Source organism: Rhinatrema bivittatum, chromosome 1, assembly GCF_901001135.1.
Source record: "Rhinatrema bivittatum chromosome 1, aRhiBiv1.1, whole genome shotgun sequence".
NCBI classification, from domain to species: domain Eukaryota; kingdom Metazoa; phylum Chordata; class Amphibia; order Gymnophiona; family Rhinatrematidae; genus Rhinatrema; species Rhinatrema bivittatum.
The window spans coordinates 281387880-281408400 of NC_042615.1; the positions used below are offsets into that span (position 1 = coordinate 281387880).

Sequence of the window (20521 nt, forward strand, 5' to 3'; positions counted from 1 at the left end):
AACCTTTAAAAAGGAGGTAGAGCAACTTTTAAACTAAATCAATGGCAAAAGCCGAAAATGAAATGCTAAGGGAAATTAAGGAAGCCAACCAAACTGGTAGTGCAGTAATAATGCAAGATTTCAATTACCCAAATATCGACTGAGTAAGTGAAACATCAGGACTCGCTAGGGAGATAAAGTTCCTGGATGGAATAAATGACAGTTTTATGGAGCAATTGGTTCAGGAACAGAGGAGAGAGGGAGCAATTTTAGATCTAATTCTCAGGGGAATGCAGGATTTGTTGAGAGAAGCAACAGTGGTAGGGCCGCTTGGCAATAGTGACCATAATAAGATCAAATTTGAATTAATGACTGGAAGGGGGCTAGTAAGTAAATCCATGGCTGTAGAACTAGACTTTCAAAAGGGAAATTTTGATAACATGAGAAAAATAGTTTAAAATTTTTTTTGAAAGGTACAGCAACAAAAGTAAAATAGGGCGGATTTTAAACTGCCCGCACACATAAAATCTGGCCTTTGTGTGGCTGGGCCGCGCACAAATGCCAGGCTTCCTGGAAGGGGCGGGCCAGGAAGTTATAGCGCCACTGTTTGCTCCTGGAGACTCACACACCGGCAGCTGGCCGGCGTGCGCAACTTACTTCAACTCATGAGTTGAGGTAAATTGCAAAACAAAGAAGAAAAAAAGTAGGCTTTAGGGGGTGGGAAGGAGAGGGGAAGGAGAAGGGAGGTTAGGTAGGGGGGGTAGGGAAGTTCCCTCCCTGTCCGCTCCTTAATTGGAGTGGACTGGGAGGGAACTGGGGGAAGGCCGAAATGCGTCGCCACACGGAAATTACAAAAATCCCCCCCCCCTTGCGCGCACTACCCGCAGATTATAAAATCCAGCGCACATGTGCACATGGCCCATGGATGGTAGAAAAATCAGCGCACCCATGTGCAGCGCCAGGAAATGCACACACGTTCGCGGTGTGCACATGTGGAAAATCTACCCCAATGTGTGCAACAAGCGTGGACATTGTTAAAAAATACCATAGTAGCAGCACAGTTCATATGTATTCTTTGCATTAAGAAAGGTAGAAGGAAGGTCAAACACTGCCAGCATAGCTAAAAAGTGAGGTGAAAGGCTATTTAAGCCAAAAGATCTTCATTCAAATATTGGAATAAAGATCCATCAAAAGAAAACAGAATTAAGCATAAGCACTGGCAAGTTAAAAGTAAGACATTGATAAGACAGGCTAAGCTAGAATTTGAAAAGAAGTTGGCCATAGAGGCAAAAACTCACAATAAACATTTTTTAAATATATTTGAAGCAGAAAGCCTGCAAGGGAGTCGGTTGGACCATTAGATGATGGAGGGGTTAAAGGGGCACTTAGGGAAGATAATGCCATCGCGGAAAGATTACACAATTTCTTTGCTTCAGTGTTTACTGAAGAGGATGTTGGGGAGATACCTGTTCTGGAGACAGTTTTCAAGGGCGATGGATCCAGAAGAACCGAACCAAATCATGGTAAACCTGGAAGATGTGGTAGGCCAGATTGAAGAGTAGTAAATCACCTGGACTGGATGGCATACACCCCATGGTTCTCAAAGAACTAAAAAATGAAATTTCAGACCTATTTCAATTAAATTGTAACCTATCATTAAAATCATCCATTGTACCTGAAGATTGAAGATGGTCAATGTAACCCAGATATTTAAAAAGGGCTCCAGGGGTGATCCGGGAAACTATAGACCGGTGAGCCTGACTTCAGTGCCAGGAAAAATCGTGGAAACTGTTATAAACAATATCACCACAAAACATTTAGATAGACATGGTTTAATGGGATACAGCCAGCATGGATTTACCCAAGGGAAGTCTTGCTTCACTAACCTCCTACATTTTTGTGAAAGAATGAACATGTGGACAAAGATAAGCCGCTAGATGTGATGTATTTGGATTTTCAGAAGGCGTTCAACAAAGTCCCACATAAGAGGCTTCTACAAAAACTAAAAAGTCATGGGATAGGAGGAGATATCCTTTTGTAGATTGCAAACTGGTTAAAAGTCAGGAAAAAAAAAAAAAAAAAAGAGTAGGATTAAATGGTCTGTTGTCACAGTGGGAAAAGGTAAACAATGGCGTGCCTCAGGGATCTGTACTTGGACCAGTGTTTTTTAATATATTTATAAATGATCTGGAAATGGGTACGCAAAGTAAGGTGATCAAATTTGCTGATGACACAAAATTATGCAGAGTAGTTAAATCTCAAGCAGATTGTGATAAATTGCAGGAGGACCTTGCAAGACTGGAAGATTGGGCTTCCAAATGGCAGATGAAATTTAGTTAGCATAGTTAAGCTCTGGAATTCATTGCCAGAGGATGTGGTTACAGTAGTTAGTGTAACTGGGTGGACAAGTGCAAAGTGATGAATGAAGGGAAAAATAACCCTTGCTGTAGTTACACAATGTTAGGTTCTATCTTAGGAGTTACCACCCAAGAAAGATCTAGGCGTCATAGTTGATATTTCAAAATTGTCAATTCAGTGTCTGGGGCATCAAAAAACCAAATAGAATGTTAGGAATTAAGAAGGGAACAGCAAAGGATGTCATAATGCCTCTGTATCACTCCATGGTGAGACCGCATCTTAAATACTAGGGTAGATTTTAAAAGGTGCGCGACGATTTTATAACATGCGCGCACATGTTATAAAATCTGGGGGTCGCGTGCACATGCGCCCCTGATTTTATAATCCACATGCATGTGTGGGTGGTGCACACAGGGGAGGTCCTAATATTACAAACATACGCACAGCGACAAAATCGGGCCTCTCCCAGTTCCCTACCTAATCTCTCTTCCCCTTCCCCTCACCTCTCTACCCCCTAAACCCTTTCTCCTACCTTTTGTTTTTCTTATTTTATTGCTTACTGCTCCATTGGAGTAGCAGCAACTTGCGCGTGCCGGCAGTCACTTCCCCGGTACAGCGGCAAATGGCCGCTGTACTGGCTGCCTCCAGCCCCGCCCTTCCCTGGACCAACCCATTCCTTTGGCCTGGCACTTCTGCCCGCAACAGGAGTTACGTGCGCAACTTGGCCCCTTCTAAAATGCGTGCTCAAGACCCAGCCATGCACGTAACCCCTGGATTTTACGCATGCGGGGGATTTAAAATTTGCTTGTGTGCATTTCTGGTCACTGCATTTCACGTTATAGTTGCATTGGAGAAAGTGCAGAGAAGGGCAACCAAAATAAGTGGCATGGAATGACTGCCCTATGAGGAAAGGCTAAGGAAGTTAGGGCTCTTCAGTTTGGAGAACTGAAAACTGAGGGGGGATATGGCAGATCTACAAAATCATGAAAGGACTTGAAAAAGTTAATGTTAATCAGTATTTACTCTCTCAGATAACAGAAGGACTAGGGGCCTCGCCATGAAGTTAGCAAGTAGCTCATTTAAAAAAAAATTAAAGAAAATTATTTTTCACTCTGCGCATAGTTAAGCTCTGGAATTCATTGCCAGAGGATGTGGTTACAGCAGTTTGTGTAAATGGGTTTAAAAAAGGTTTGGATAAGTTCCTAGAGGAAAAAATCCATAAACTGCTATTAATTAATAAGCAATAGTATCTTGAAATGTATTTAATGTTTGTGTACTTGCGACTTGGACTGGCCACGGTTGGAAACAGGACACTGGGCTTGATGGACCCTTGGTCTGATCCAGTATGGCAATTCTTATGTTCTGATTAATCCATGGTCCGACTGCAGAGTACAGTATGCAATTCTAGTCACCCCCATTAAAAAAAAAAAAAAAAGGCACTTTGAACTACACAAAGTTCAGGGGAGGGCAACAAAATAATAAAAGGCATGAAACGGTTCCCCTATGAGAGGCTATGTAGATTAGGGATCTGCAGTTTGAAAGAGAGATGGCTTATAAAATCATGAGTGGGGGAGAACAGGTAAATAAAGGACATTTATTTACCCCTTCAAATAATACTAAAACAAGGGGACACGCCAACCAGCAAATTTCTAACGAATCATAGAAAGTGCTTTAATAATTCCAAGGGAGGAATTACAACATAGGGCAGGCTCAAGGGAGATTAGTCAAATGGTTAGGAACAACTGGGACATTTTGACTTTAAATTGTGCATTTGAAGATAAACTTTGGTTTGCATACGCCCGAGGCAAGAATTTAAAAGAAAGATTAAGCCCAGCATTTCTTTCCGCAATGAGTGCGAGAACAACATGAACCATTGGTCATTTTAAAATGTGGCTCTTGTCATTCTGGTGAAGTCACGTCGAATATTAAAGAAGTTTGTTCATCTGCTCACCAAAAAAGGAATACCTATCGCAGCATTTCACCAATTGTGCATCGACCTTTGTGGTATATGTAGCCATGTGCCACTGGGGGAAAATATAAGTTGGGAAGACCAAAAAATGTCAGAGGACACATATATCTGAGCATAAAAACTGCCTGAAACATGCACATATTGAAACACCTTTGAGGGCGCACTCAGTTGAGATACCCCATAAGTTCTCAGAATATAGGTTTCTTTGTGATTGGTAACATCCGCATGGAGGTGATCGTGAAAAAATTTTAAATCAACGGGAACAAAAATGAATATATGAGCCAGGTGGCTTACAACCCAAGGGGCCAAATTACAACATTGATTGGGGACATTCTATTATCTTCCTTTTTTTTTTTATATATCTTTGTGACAACTTATCAGAGCTTTCTTAGGTGGTTCTTTAAATCAGTGTTAGTCATGTGTTTCATTTCTGATTGGTCATTATCTTTTTAAATTTGGGCAGAAGGAAGTAAACCGGCCACAGCCATTTTTTGAAAATCAAATAGTATCCATATGAAAGCAAGAGAGAAACGTGTATACGAGTTGATGTAAGATCAATGAGTTTGTTGGGTTTTGTTAATTTTTTAGCACCAAGAGCATGCTTCATAACCAATTCATTATGGATCAGATTTTAAATCACCTATGCGTGTAAAACCTGGGGTCCGTGCTTGGCTTTGAAAATCTACCCATAAGCGTCCAACACTTAGGCACACACACCTAGGTGCCTACCTGGGCAGCCAAAACTTAAGCGCACAAAAAATCTAAGCACACAGTGTCACTTGTGCGCATAGGTAAGCACATGGCCACTATGCGTTGCTTAATGTGGGTACACAGACTACAAGGCCCCACCACCTGGACGCACAGCGAGACGCACATGCTGCACCGACAATCCTGTAGAGGGCAGCTTAGAAAGCACACGAAAAGCCATTGCGGCCCATTACATGGTGCACAGCAAACACCTTGGAGCGGGGGCCTAACTTAAGGAGACTACTCAACCCGCCAGGCTGCCCACGTCCCTCGACCAGAGCTCAGCCACACCTGGCTGAGCACAGAGACAGTCTCCGGTTGCCATGGGGGGAGGGGGGGCGCATGTGCTGTCACCGCCGCACTCGGCTTCCTGTACCTGCTGCCTTTCAACTTTTCAGCTGCTTAAGCAGCTAAGTCCACGCTGGCAAACCAGCTACTGGACCAAGACACATATCTGAGGGTCCACAGAAATCACCTCAGGAATTCTCAACTAGGGGAGGGACCATCTGGTATCACCACAGGAAAGTGGGGCGAATTTTACCCTTAATTCTCCTTTATTTTAAAATGAATTAATACCCAGTGAGGAGATGTACATCCACCATCTACTGGAGAAGAAAATTATTCCTTACCTGCTAATTTTTGTTCCTGTAGTACCATGGATCAGTCCAGACGGTGGGTTATGTCCCCCGTCTAGCAGATGGAGTCAGACAAGGCTTCGGAGGGTGCTGCCTTATATACCAGTGCACCCTCTGTGAGTCCTCAGTATAGAGAATATCAGAGCCATAGAAAGAGAGAAGGATGGATCAAGCTAACCAACCACACCTTAGTAAGATAAAAAAACATATATAAAACAAAGACAACTGGTGCTACAACGTGAACTTGCAAAAGGAACCGTGGAACAGCCTCAAACGTAGAGGTGAATGGATAAACATGAACACCTGAAGAGGTAGCACAGACAGCAAGGGAAGATCGAGCAGGAAAACCCCAGTCCCCAAAAATTGTTAGGGAGGGTGTCTGGACTGATCTATGGTACTACAGGAACGAAAATTAGCAGGAAAGGAATAATTTTCTTTTCCCTGTATGTACCAGGATCAATCCAGACGGTGGGATGTACCAAAGCTTCCCTACAGAGGGTGGGCCCCTGAAAGGCCTGCTCGAATAACCCTGTCGCCGAAGTAACCGGTAGTCGGCAACTGGAGATGCAATCGATAGTGCCTTGCAAATGTATGCAATAATTTCCAGGTCGCCGCCCGGCAGACCTCCTGGGATGAGACCAACTGGCTTTCCACCCAGGACGCCGCCTAAGAACGAAGGGAATGGGCTTTGACAGTCAAAGGAGGTGGTCGACCCGCTCCTATGTATGCTGTCACAATAGCTTCCTTGAGCCATCTGGCGATCGTTGTCTTCGCAGCCTTAGAGCCTTTCTTTGGTCCAGACCAAAGGACGAACAAATGGTCCAACATACGAAATTCACTGGTGACCTCCAGGTACCGGATCAGGATGCGTTTGACACCAAGGTTGCGGAGAGTCCGTGACTCGATGGCCGAGAAGGATGGGAGTTCTACCATCTGATTAAGATGAAAAGCCGAGACCACCTTAGGCAGGAAGGAAGGCACGCAGAGGTTCAAAAGGAGGGCCCGCCAAGATCCTGAGAACTAGGTTAAGGCTCCAGGAGGGACAAGGGCTCTGGACTGGAGGTTTCAGGTGTTTCGCTCCCTTTAGAAAGCGGGTGATATCCGGGTGAGAGAAAAGCGAAAGATGTTTTGGCAAATGGACAAGTGAACCGAGAGCAGAAACTTGGACCCTCAGGGAGTTGTAGGCGAGTCCCTTCTCTAGACAGTCCTGGAGGAACGCAAGGATCTGAGGCACTGAGGCCGATCTTGGTCGAGTGGAGCGAGAGGCACACCAGGATTCAAAACCTTCCAGACTCGTACTTAAGCTACTGAGGTTGAGGTCTTCCTAGCCTTGAGGAGGGTCGTGACTACAGCCTCCAGGTATTCCTTGCGTCGAAGTCGCCGCCTTTCAAAAGCCAGGCTGCAAGACAGAAGCGTTCTGCCTGGTCGAAAAATACTGGACCTTGGTACAGTAGGCGAGACAGGTGGCCCAGGCGCAGGAGCCCGTCCACCGCGAGGTTGATTAGGTCCGCGTGGCCATTCCGGAGCCACCAGAATGACTGGGCCCTGGTGCAATTCTATTCTCCGAAGGACTTTGCCCACTAGTGGCCACGGGGGGGGGGATCACGTATAGAAGGAGATGACGTGGCCAGGAGAGGACCAGCGCGTCCACGCCTTCTGCACCGTGCTCCCGTCTGCAACTAAAAAATCGTGGCACCTTGGTGTTGTGAAGTGTGGCCATGAGATCCATGCGCGGGATCCCCCAGAGCTGAATGAAAAGCTGCATTGCCTCTTTGGAGAGTGCCCACTCCCCGGGATCTAAGCATTGGCGGCTCAGGAAGTCTGCCTGAATGTTGTCCACACCTGCAATGTGGGAGGCTGCCAGACGGGAGAGGTGAATCTCTGCCCACGACATCAAGTGGGCCGTTTGCAACGAGACATGTCGACTCCTGGTGCCCCCCTGGCGGTTGATGTACGCTACTGTGGTCACGTTGTCAGAGAGGATCCTGACCGCTCGATGCCACACAAGAGGAAGAAAACGTATGAGTGCCAGCCAAACTGCTCTCATTTCCAGGCGATTGATTGGCCGCGCTGCTTGGGTCTTTGTCCACTGTTCCACTGTCCCTGTGCTGAACTTGTCTGGCACACTGCCCCCCAGCCGACCAGGCTGGCATCGGTGGTGACCACCACCCATTCCAGGATTTCCAGGGGCATGCCCTGCGCCAAATGTAGCGGGTCTAGCCACCAGCTCAGGCTGGCCTTGACTAGCTGGGAGAGAGGATAAGCTGGTGCTCCTGCGAGACTGGTTTCCAGCAAGAGAGTAACGCCCTCTGCAACGGGCGCAAATGTGCAAATGCCCACAGTATGAGATCAATAGTGGACGTCATGGATCCCAGAACCTATAGGTAATCCCAGGCTGTGAGAGAGGGGAGACAAGAGAAGTGCTGAATCTGCTACCGGAGAGACTGGGCCCGATCCGGTCGTAGAAAGACTTTGCCCCGTGCCGTGTTGAAGCGCGCACCCAGAAAATCCAAAGACTGTGAGGGAATGAGACTGCTCTTGGCGAAGTTGACAACCCAGCCAAGGGATTGCAGGAGCTGTACCACTCGGGTGACCACTGCATGACCCTGTGATAGTGTCTTTGCCCGAATGAGCTAGTCGTCCAGATATGGATGAACTAGTATCCCTTCTCGTCGGAGAGCCGCCGCCATGACCACCATTATCTTCGTGAATGTGCGTGGGGCGGTCGCCAGGCCAAGGGAGGGCTTGGAATTGGAAATGCTGTTCCAGGATCTTGAAGCGTAGGAAACGCTGATGCGCTTTGAGGATGGGGATGTGAAGATAAGCCTCCGTCAGATCCAGAAAGGCAAGGAATGTGCTGAAATGAGAAACCTAGAAGAAAAAAAGGTTAAAACAAAATCACAAGGAATTTACCCCAGCGGGCAGGGAAAGGAAAGAGCAGACTAGTTAGAGACAGACCCGTCTGCAAGTCAATAGAAATCACTATGCTTGACTTTTTTTTTTTTTTTTAAATAACTTGATCCATGTAAAGCAATCACAAAAGAAGGTAGAAAGAACAAACTCTCTCCTAGACAGGGGAAGCTAAGGTTCCCCTACTCTTATCTGCTGGAGTCAGAAAGATACAGAGGATTCACAGAGGGTGCACTGGTATATAAGGCAGCACCCTCCGAAGCCTTGTCTGACTCCATCTGCTGGATGGGGGACATAACCCACCGTCTGGACTGATCCTGGTACGTACAGGGAAACAGAGAATACTGGCAGGCTGATGTAACTGCAGGGGTGTATATACTATGATGTCAATTTACTCCGTCTCCATCTGCTGGTAGGAATGCATAACCCACTTGTTCTGGATTCATCTGACGGCACACTAAGAAATAAGAAGTTTGTTCATCTACTCACAAAAAAGAAATAACTTTTGCACATTTCACCAATTGTGCATCAACCTTTGGACATGTATATGTGAGCATAGACGCTGTTGAAACAGGTATTTATAGAAGCATCTTTGACAGCACACTCAGCTGAGGTGCCCCATAAGTTCTCAGAATTTAAGTACGAGGGTAAGTCAGTAAGTAAGTCACAAACATACATGGGATTAATATTCATGAAATTTATTTAAATGCAAAAGATGAATTATTTACTGTGAAATATACAGAATATAGTCACAAACAGTTTTTCTGGAAAAACCAACTACTTTTCAACGTAATCGCCGCGAACATTTATACATTTGTCCCAGCGTTTGAAAAGTCCGTCAAAACCTTCTGCGTAAAAGTCTTTTGGCTGGCATCGTAACCAGCACTTCATCTCTTGTTCCACTTCTTCATCGCTGGTGAAAAGTTTACCACCGAGATGGCTTTTCAGTTTGCCAAACAAGTGAAAATCGCTGGGTGCCAAATCCGGACTGTATGGTGGATGTTCAAGAATTTCCCAGTGCAGGTTCGCAATTGTCTGACAAGTCTCATTCAAAGTGTGTGGTCTGGCATTATCGTGAAGAATCAGCACTCCTCTTTTTTCCAGATCTGGGCGTTTTCTACGAATAGCTCCTTTAAGCTTTAATAGAGTAGCACAGTAGGAAGCCGAATTAACAAATTCACCACGCTTCTGAAAACTGGTTAAGAGTATCCCATCTTGGTCCCAAAACACAGTCAACATCACCTTTCCAGCAGAAGGCACAAGCTTGAACTTTCTCGGTGTCGATGATAGTGAATGCTTCCACCGCATGGAATAGTGTTTCGCTTCTGGTTGATAGTGGTGCACCCACGACTCGTCACCAGTAACAATACGTGCCATCATTGATTCACCTTCGTTTGCATAATGGCAGAGATTTTCCAAACAGACACCCATCCGGTTGTTCTTATTGTCTTCGGTCAGCTGTTTGGGAACCCATCTTGCACAGACTTTGCAAAAGTTCAATGCATCGTGCACTAAGGAATATGCTAATCCGTGAGGACACCCAATTTCTTTGGCAACTTCGTCAATTGTTACCCTCCGGTTAGCACGAACCATCTCTTCAACCTGCTTCACAGTTGCCTCTGTCACAATCTCTACATGTTTTCAGAGTTTTCCCAGGTGGTTCTTTTATCAGTGTTGGTCATGTGTTTCATTTCTGATTGAGCATTACCTTTTTAAATTTTGGCTGAAGAAAGTAAACCGGCCGAAGCCATTTTTTGAAAATCAAATAGTATCCGTATGGAACCGAGAAAGACACGTATGTATGAGGTTATGTAAGAACGGTAACTTTGTTGGGTTTTATTTATTTTTTAGCACCAAGTGCATGCTTCAGAACCAATTCATTATGTGTTTTTCATAGGTATCAAATGATTTTGCTACATTATCCCTGACGCATCCCTTATTGGGCGAAACACTGACAGCGTTGGATTGACGGATGAGTTTGGAGTACAGGCTTTTGCACTAAGTACTAAGGAAGTGTTTATTTCTGTTTTGAAATACATTTACATAGCGATAATCACGTTTTTGGGACATTTTTAAAGTTTATACAACTGCACTTAGAAAAAGCAAAAATTACTCATAAAAATAAAAAAATTTACACAGGATTTTTTTTTTTAAACTAATGATGATGCTTTTGCTTGTCACAAAGGCGTGTGTTGCCTAGATCCTGAAGTTTTTATCTCCAATTAAATAAGTTGTTGAGACTCAAAAGTGTATTTCTGGGTGCAAGTATTTTTCATTTTACCCTAATAGGAAACTAGGACTCTGTACTGTGGGATAACCATAGCAATAGTGAAGAGGAGAGAATGGAAAGTGCCCTCTGCTTTGTTAGCCAAAGAGGCTTAGAAATTCTTCACCAGGTCCGCTATTTGGTCAAGTGACTGATGTGTCCTTTCATCACATGTAAGTGGTGGAACATCTTGAATAAGCAAATGGAATCCTAAAATACCCCATCTAGTGGTCCAGCAGACTGAAAAAAAAATGACTATACAAAATATACAGCAGGAAAGTGAAATACAAAAGAAAAAAATTCCAACAATGCCTTCCATTTAACCACAAACAAGGTACAGTGCTGGCAATAGCAGCACCAATTTCTTCTACATGCTGCCCCATCATTATGCCTCAGTGCTGGAATAGGTAGGAAGGGGTGATCTGTTTTTCTATGCATCCAGTCTTTGGTCTCTGCTGAGTCTGCCAGCAATGGTGATCATTAAGTAGCAAACTGAGGGCAGCGACAGCAATAAGTGCAGTTGTTCAGAGGTCAGCAACTCATGGCACACTGCAAACTGGACTTGCAAACGCTGTCGACAAACCAGAGGAGACACACTGTCTCCCTCTGAGCTATCCAGCTGTGCCTGTGCCAACCAGATGAACTACTCAATACTCTGTGCTGAAACAGTAGTGCCATATAGGAAAATTAGTTTCTTACCTGATAATTTTCGTTCCTGTAGAACCACAGATCAGTCCCGACTGCTGGGTTTTACCCCAACCCCCCCACCCCCCAGCAGATGGAGACAGAAATGCTTTTAAAACAAAGCTCCACCTTATATAGGAGAGTGCCACCTACAGTCTGGCAGTATTACGTAGTGTCAAAGCATGATGACTCCCATAAGATACCATAAATATGTACACTAACTCTTGAACTAGAAAAAAAAATTACAATCGGATCACTGAACCCTTCTAAGATCTGAACCTGTAGAACCACTCGAGGTTAATCAAATCAAATCTCTGCAGAAACGAGCGGACTCTCCCCCGCATTCATGACTCTGTTCGAGCAGGACTCTGGACTGATCCGTGGTACTACAGGAACAAAAATTATCAGGTAAGAAACTAATTTTCCTTTCCCTGTACGTACCCGATCAGTCCAGACTGCTGGGATGTACCATAGCTGTTCTTACCTGGGATGGGATCCAGAGAGGCCCGCTCGCAGCACACCTTTCCAAATCCTCCCAACTCTGCAACTTGCACATCCAATCTGTAATGCCTTGTGAAAGTATGTAGTGACTTCCAGGTAGCCACCCTACAAATCTCCTGTGGAGAAACCAAGTGACATTCCACCCAGGACGCCACTTGCGACCTAGCAGAGTGAGCACAGAGCCCAACTGGGAGAGGTCTACCCCGTAACAAATAAGCCGAGCAGATAACCTCTTTCATCCATCGAGCAATGGTAGTTTTTGAAGCCATGTGACCCCGTAGAGGACCATTCCATAGCACAAAGAGATGGTCCGATATACGAAAATCATTCGTAACCTCCAAATACCGCAGTAATGCTCTGCAAACATCCAGCTTTCGCAATTCCCCGGACAAAGGATCTGACCAGTCTAATTCCCTGAAGGCTGGAAGCTCCACAGATTGATTGACATGAAAAGAAGACACCACCTTCGGCAGAAAAGAAGGAACTGTCCGCAAAGAAACTCCTGAACCGGAGATCCTCAAAAAGGGTTTCCTACAGGAAAGAATTTGGAGTTCCGACACTCTACAAGCCGAAGTAATGGCGACCAGAAAAATCACCTTCAAGGTAAGATCCTTCAGTGTCGCCCTCTTTAAAGGCTCAAAAGGCGCAGCACACAAGGCCGTAAGCACCAAATTCAGACTCCAAGATGAACAAGGCTGTTTGACCGGAGGACGCAAGTGCTTTACTCCTCGAAGGAAATGAGCTACATCCGGATGCGCCGCCAACGCACCGCCTTGCACCGAACCACGCAAACCACCAAGAGCTGCTACCTGAACTCATAAAGAACTGCACAATAAGCCCTTGGACAGCCCATTTTGAAGAAAACACAGAATATCCGACACTGAAGCTCGGATTGGTGAAACATCTCGTTCTAGACACCAGGACTCAAAAACCTTCCACACTCTAACGTACATGAAATTAGTGGATGTCTTACGTGACCGGAGGAGAGTGGATATTACCGCTGGAGAATAACTTTTGCGACTTAGGCGGCGCCTTTCAAAAGCCATGCCACTAGACAGACGCGATCGACTTCTTCCAAACAAAACGGGCCCTTGGCGAAGTAGGTTTGGGATCTCTGGAAATCGTAGCGGACCTGCCACCGCTAGATTGAGGAGGTCTGCAAACCAAGGGCGCCTCGGCCATTCCAGTGCTACTAAAATTACTTGTGCTGGTTGACGCTCTGTCTGAGTACCCTGCTGATTAGCGGCCAAGGTGGGAATATGTACAGCAGAACGCCGGTGGGCCAGGGTAGTACCAGGGCATATACTCCTTCCACTCCCATCTCTCGGCGACGAGCATAGAAACTCTGAGCCTTGGTGTCCCGAAACGTTGCCATGAGATCCATGCTGAGCCTGCCCCATGCTACACATATGCACTGAAAGGCGTTGTCTGCTAACTCCCATTCTCCGGGATCGAGATGATGCTGGCTGAGGAAATCCACTTGCACATTGTCCACACCTGCAATGTGAGATGCTGCGATGCTAAGTGTTGTTCCACCCAGTGGATGAACTGATGCTCCTGGTGGCTCCTGATTTCTCCTTGGCTGTTGATGTACGCCACTGTGGTCGCATTGTCCGACAACACCCGGACTGCTCTCTCTTGCAGAAGAGGGAAGAACACTTGTAACGCTAACCACACTGCTCCAGTCTCCAGCCGATTGATCGACCACTGAGATTCCTCGGTAGACCACAGTCCCTGTACCGATCTCCTCTGGCACACTGCTCCCCAGCCGGAGAGACTGGCGTCCATGGTGACTACTGTCCAGTCTGGCACCTCCAGAGGAACACCACGGGATAGATGGTCCGTCACCAGCCACCACGCGAGACTGTCCCGCGCCACCCCTGTAAGCGGCAGAGGTAGAAGGAACAGCTCGGACACTGGGTTCCATCGGGACAGTAATGTGTACTGCAAGGGCCGCATATGAGCAAATGCCCAGAGCAGCAGCTCTAATGTTGAAGTCATGAATCCGAGAACCTGTAGATAATCCCGGACCCTGGGAATACTCTTGAGTAACAAGCCCCTCACCTGGTCTTGTAACTTGGATATGCATTCCATGTTAAGAAAAACTCGTCCCTTCTGAGTGACGAAAAGAGCTCCCAAATACTCCAAGGACTAAGAGTGTACGAGCCTGCTCTTTGAGAGGTTGACCACCCAGTCCAGCGACTGAAGAAGCTGTGTGAATCGCATCCCTGGCCAGCATTTCCGATTTTGCACGAATCAGCCAGTCGTCCAAGTAGGGATGAACCAGAAGACCTTCCCTCCGGAGATGGGCCACCACCACCACCAAAACCTTGATGAGTGCCCTGGGCATGGTAGCCAGACTGAAGGGTAGAGCCCGAAACTGAAAATGCTGGCCCAGAACGCAGAACCGAAGAAACCTTTGGTGATCTGGACAAATGCCTATGTGAAGGTAAGCTTCCGTAAGATCCAGCGATGCTAGAAATTCTCCCTTTCTGACTGAAGCAATGACTGACCGCAGGATTTCCATGCGAAAGCGCGGAACCTTCAGACATTTGTGCACTCTTTTGAGGTCTAGAATGGGCCAAAAGGATCCCTCTTTCTTTGGCACCACGAAGTAAACGGAGTAGCTACCCTTTCTTTGTGCCTCTGGACGAACTGGGATGATGGCCCGTAACTGCAGAAGCTGCTGCAATGTCTCCAACCGCTGCTCGCTTTGTGGCATACCCGGCAGGGGGAGACGAGAAACCGATCGTGGGGCCGACGTGCAAAATCTAAACTGTAGCCTTGTTTTATCACGGTCAGCACCCACTGGTCTGGAGTCACCTTGGCCCACTCCTCGAAAAGGGGGGCAGCCTGCCCCCTACCGCCGGCACCAATGAGTGGACCGGAGCCCCTTCATTGAGAAGACTTGGACCCTGGGGAAGGCTGAGCCAAAATGGTTCTGCCGAATCATCAGCCCCGAAACGGCTGGGACCAGGGCTGTTGCTTCGCTGGTACTGGACGAAAGGAAGAGCTGGGCGCCTTCGTTGGTCGATACCGCCGATTCCCTTTGAATCTGGCCCGAGACGAGAAGGAACCTCGAGAGTGAGGTCTGTCCTCCGGTAAACGAAGGACTTTATTATCTCCCAGGGATTGAATCATATCTTCCAAGACCTTTCCAAAGAGTAGCTTACTCTTAAAAGGCAGAAATCCCAGTTGTGCCTTAGATGACATGTCCGCCAACCAGTTTCTTAACCACAGGAGCCTCCGGGCGGAGACCGCTGACACCACAGACCTTGCTGACGTCCGTAAGAGGTCGTGGAAGGCATCAGCGCAGTAAGCCACCAAGGATTCTAGACATCCTGCCTGGGCAGCCTCCTCATCCGAAAAGCCCGCATTGGTTTGTAATTGCTGTACCCAGCGGAGTCCCTGCACGGAGAAACCCTCTCCCTCCGGTAAACATTCTGCACACAGTCCCTCACGGGAGAGCCGCTCGCGGGCCGAGCTGCATGCGCGACACGCAGCCGACCGCAGCATCGGAGGAGCCAGCAAGGAAACCACCACAAAAAAAAACCCGCAAAAATCAGCCCCCCCCCCGAAGTAAAAAAACACGGCAAAATCCCACCCCCCGCAATGAGAGTGAGAAGGAAAGAAATGGCCAGAGAAAATGAAAGTAAAGATGAAAAACTTTTTTTTTTTTAATTTAGACTTGCCTGAAGTTGTCCAGGGTGCTGATCTGTCTGGGTGGAGTGAGCCAGGCTCCCTGGTATCACACCCATGCTGCCCAAAGCCAACAATAGGGTCCTCAACCCTCATTGGCAGCTGCCTCAAACCAGCAGGGAATGGTCCTCTCAGGACCTGCTGACCCTCTGGGAGGCTGTGAGGGCAACAAAACAGGATTAGCAGCCAGATGTCCAAACAGGATTTCTTTATTGTGTAGTAACACGGTTATGTGAACAATGCCCAACTCTGGCCGAGTTTCGCCCTCTTACAATGGGGCTACATCAGGGGCTCAACTTTAAGCGTGTTATATTGGAAATCCAGGTCTTAGTAAAGACTGTGCAAAAAATAGTTATTGGATAGGCTTCTAAAAACACTCTTTGACAGCAGTACCTCTGTCTCTCATTAGATCATCAATGCAAGGGTTGTCAAAACGCCGATATTTTTTGATGTGCTCGTGACAGCAAACATAAGCGGCAGCGTGGCTATCCCTTGTTGACTCGAGTCATTGATGATCTAATGAGAGACAGAGGTACTGCTGTCAAAGAGTGTTTTTAGAAGCCTATCCAATAACTATTTTTTGCACAGTCTTTACTAAGACCTGGATTTCCAATATAACACGCTTAAAGTTGAGCCCCTGATGTTGCCCCATTGTAAGAGGGCGAAACTCGGCCAGAGTTGGGCATTGTTCACATAACTGTGTTACTACACAATAAAGAAATCCTGTTTGGACATCTGGCTGCTAATCCTGTTTTGTTGCCCTCACGGCTTTGTTAGACAGCCTTCCTTGCTGTTTCTTAAGTCCCTCTGGGAGGCTGAACACAGAATCGCTGTTTTGTTCTTTTTTTTTTTTTTTTTTTTTTTTTTTAAAGAGACCAATCCATTAATTTTGCCAAGAAAACTATTAACTAATTCTGACTAACCCAAAAAAATACTATACCCTGACCAGACTGTAGGTTATACACCTCCACCATCTGCTTGGAGACAGAGTAATACTGCCGGACTGTAGGTGGCACCATCCTATATAAGGCGGAGTTTTGTTTTAAAAACATCTCTGTCTCCATTTGCTGGGGGGGGGGGGGGCAAAATCCAGCAGTCTGGACTGATCTGGGTACGTACAGGAAAACAGTTATTACTGAAATCAGTCAACTATTTAAGAAAAACAAAAACATTTATATTTCTCATTTTCTGACCGATTCCTTCCTAAGGTGAGGTAACAAATTTGACAGCTCCTATTTGGCCACATCCATAATTTAAATTTACATAAATCAGGGTGCCCCTGCAAGCTGGTCATCCCATATTTAGCCCTGGCAAGGAATTAGCTTGTTCTATGGCCCCACTTCATCCTTCTCTGCATCCAGAATGCTAATCTTTCTCCTTCAGACTCCCTATCCACTCCCCCCCCCCCATTATTTTCCCACAGTCTTGTGTATTACTCTCATCCCTTTTTACAGCTCCTTCCTTTAAACTCAGCTCTCTACATTCCTCACACTTTTTGATTTGTGCGCTCCTCTCCCACCTTTTTGTCCTCCTTGTTCCTGGATCCTGTTTTTCCCTCCTTCCTGCATGCACCCTTCTATCTCGGTTCTTTGCCACCATCCCTCCAACTGGCGTGTGAGGAGAGAGCTTACCGTCTGTAACACAAGCTGTTGTGTCGTGCTATCGTCATCGCCTTTAAAATGATACTCTGTTTTATCTGATGTCAACTGGCAGCCTGCAGAAAGAGAAGACAAGATGACATTCACAGGAGAGACATTTGGGGCACAGAATGAACAACCCCCCCCCCCCCCCAAGGCCTACTTATCTCACTAGAGAGTCTTATTTGACAAGAATATTCATGCAGTTCCATCACTTTAGGGTCAGAGTGTGTCCTCGCAGTGCCCCCTGGTAATGTATTCAGCCAAAGGAGCATGAAGAACTAGCTACACTGGAATCTTTGAAACTATCCTGGAGAAGATGGCACTAAAGCTACAGGGTTGAAAACTTTATTTAAACCTTTTCTATACCGTCGTTAAGATGGGTACCGTCACAACGGTTTACAGTAAGGCACATAAAATAATGATGCTGAAATATATTAAGTTACACAGGTGCCATAATGGTTCGGTACAAAGTTTTTAAACAATAATTGTTTTGTGATAAATACTGTCCAGATCTTTCTATCTGTTTTGAATATAATATTGTCTTTATAATTATCACTTTATCTTATGGTGATGAACGAGAAGATAAAATAAAAATAAAGCTACACACATATTGATTACGTTGGTGTGCTGATGTTCATTTGTTCGTATCTTGCACTTCGCCAGATTTTTTTTTTTTTATTTCCCCTTCTCTATTTGATAAGCTTGAGCCCAGAACATGCAACTTTAAAGCAAATCAAGACATGCTACCCTCATCAGGTCTCAATCTGTTATAACAACTTGGAATGAAAGTCAGTTGACATCCCAAAGCCTCCTAGCAGCACCTGTTTCTTACTCAAAGCTTCTCTGCAAAACTCCACCTCAGAGAAAAGCTTTTTTTTTTTAATAGAAAGACATTTGCACCAAGTAAAAACTAAACATCATTGCCTTTAACAAACATTTACAACCCTTTTTTTTTTGTAAAGCTTTTTGCATTCACTCGTTTCCATCCATCGGTCAGCAGGAAGCTTCCAGTATACACATGTTTCTGCTATATCTGCTCCCATATTGAGGCCAAACATTGCAGTGGCTGAAAAATTAGTTTGTCTCTTCCACCTTCAGTAGCTCTCCTGACCCTAGGAAGCAGACATCAATGCCAAGGTAACAAACCCAGAAGTCCCACTATGCAGCAGTAAGAACTGGAATGCGACACCTTCAGTCCTGGCTTTCCTGAATTTATTTCCGTTTTTGCCTTCATCACCTCCTCTAGGAAGCAATTCCATGGATCCACTACCTTTTCTGTGAAAGAAAAGCCTTGCGCTACTCATGCATCTGCTTTCCTTTTGCCTCACTAACTCCTTCTCGATATTCTATAAATGCATTTCCAAAATATTTGCCTCGTGCATTATTCATCTCCTCGAGATATTTGAATCTATTCTATCTTACTTCATCCTCCTCCACTCAAGAGTGCGCACATGCTTAGGACCTAAATCCATAAGTCAAAGTTTCTGGTGCAGGCATTGCACCATTCTGATAACCTCTCTTTCTTACCTTTGCACTGCTTGGACAACAACAATAAGAAAACAAAACAAAACAAAAAAGCGAGAAGCAAAACACTCCAAAGCACAAAAATCAAGAGGTCACACTGATCCTGGAGAACCGTCAAAGATATCTTTTATTGTACCAACATGAAAACTATCAAGAGATGTAAATAAGCTATCACAAAGCAGAAAGGTACCCTCTTCACGAAGAGAAATAGTTTTAGGAAGATCAAAAGTGCAGGTTGTTCCATTCCTAGCCTTAGGTCGGTGCATGCATGGAGATGCAATTCCGATTTCCAGAAGCAGGACTATTACAGTATCTATATGCATGCAAATAGGAGGTCAGCTTGTCAGTTTCCACATGCACCCGGCTCTGGTCCCCAAAGCTAGTAACGTCCGATCTACAGCAGTCACTGTGACAGCCCCACGTGAGACACTTACCCTCGCTGTGCCTACACCCCCACTGTAAGCTCTCCCGCGCAGGGACCTCGATAAGTAGAGAGCGCCTTCGGCCAAAAGCCATAGGCTGAGCCATGCCAGGTTTTACCGCCCTGCCTCGCTGGACTCGTAGTCCAGCCAAGGGACTGAACTCCCTCACCTCACCCCCCCCCCCCGCTACAGGCCCAATGCGAGAGCAGATGGGTACCAGCCACTAGCAGCGCGCCTGAATTCGCTGACTCCGCGCTAACTCATGCTACTGCTTCTGCAAAAGCTGCTTTGGCGGCTGTTCTTACAAACGACTGACTTACTGCAGCCCCAGCGGGGCACGGTTTCAACCCACCGAAGATGGAGACGTGCGCCTCCCTCCTACCCGGATCCTCAGCCATTAAGCAACCCCCCAGGTCCAGTAAACGCCGCAGTAGCACCAAGAAAACAAGGCCTTTCAGTGAAGGAAGCGTTCTGGTGTGGAAACGCAGCCAATGGGGCGCGCAGCAGCCCGGACAGACCGCGAGGGGGACCAATCACAGAGAGAGAAGGTTGGACTTCCAGAGGGAAGAGCGGTCCCGCTTAGAGGGCTGTTTATCATCAGCTGTTCCACCGCGTGCCTCAAGGTGGCTGCAGAGTCTCGCGCAGCCTGGCCTTGGATGGGGGGTGGTTAGCACGCGCGGAAGTGTTTGCTACTGTTAAGTCACAGATCGCTTGATAAAATTATTTAATAATCAGATAAATAGTGTTCTGTCTGCGAGGCAAATGATATCCATGCAAACGAAAATACGCTTATTCATTTTCCCTGTTGTTTGCTTGGATGCAATGTTGCCTTGAGGATAGCAGTTAGCAATTTGTTTCTTTTATTAGAAACAATATAAAATAATAAATAGAAATTAAGTCTCTGTGTTATTTCTGAAAACCCATGGGGGTGCCAGCTCCTGGGGGGGGGGGGGCGATATTTTTAACAACGGGAAGGGCTGGGGGAGGGGGGAGGCTTGTGATGGAGGGAGGGGCATTATTTTACAAAATATTGAGGTGAATAGCCGATTAAGTAGTACCTGCTCAATGGCAAGTCTAAACTTAGATAAGACTTATCTAAGTAGGAATGAATACGGAGATAGATCCAGTGCAACCAGGTGTGCATACCATGCATGTGCATGGGGCGGCATACTGAGGGGGGCAGTTGG

The 20521-nt window shown here is 46.1% G+C and overlaps 1 protein-coding gene across 2 annotated transcripts in view; it reads right to left on the minus strand.

Moving 5' to 3' along the window:
- LOC115087953 (nucleophosmin-like) overlaps positions 1-19835 on the minus strand; it is a 210587-nt gene extending 190752 nt beyond the window's left edge. The window contains exons 1-2 of one of the 2 annotated variants that reach the window (XM_029595739.1): positions 19687-19835; positions 17380-17462 (exon numbers count right to left, since the gene is read on the minus strand). In XM_029595739.1, coding sequence (XP_029451599.1) covers positions 17380-17462; positions 19687-19732 — 129 coding nt within the window. In that variant the 5' untranslated portion in view covers positions 19733-19835. Of the gene's footprint in view, positions 1-17379; positions 17463-19346; positions 19491-19686 lie in introns of those variants that run through there. The other variant, XM_029595729.1, reaches the window with a different exon arrangement.
- Between the last annotated feature and the right edge of the window lie 686 nt (positions 19836-20521).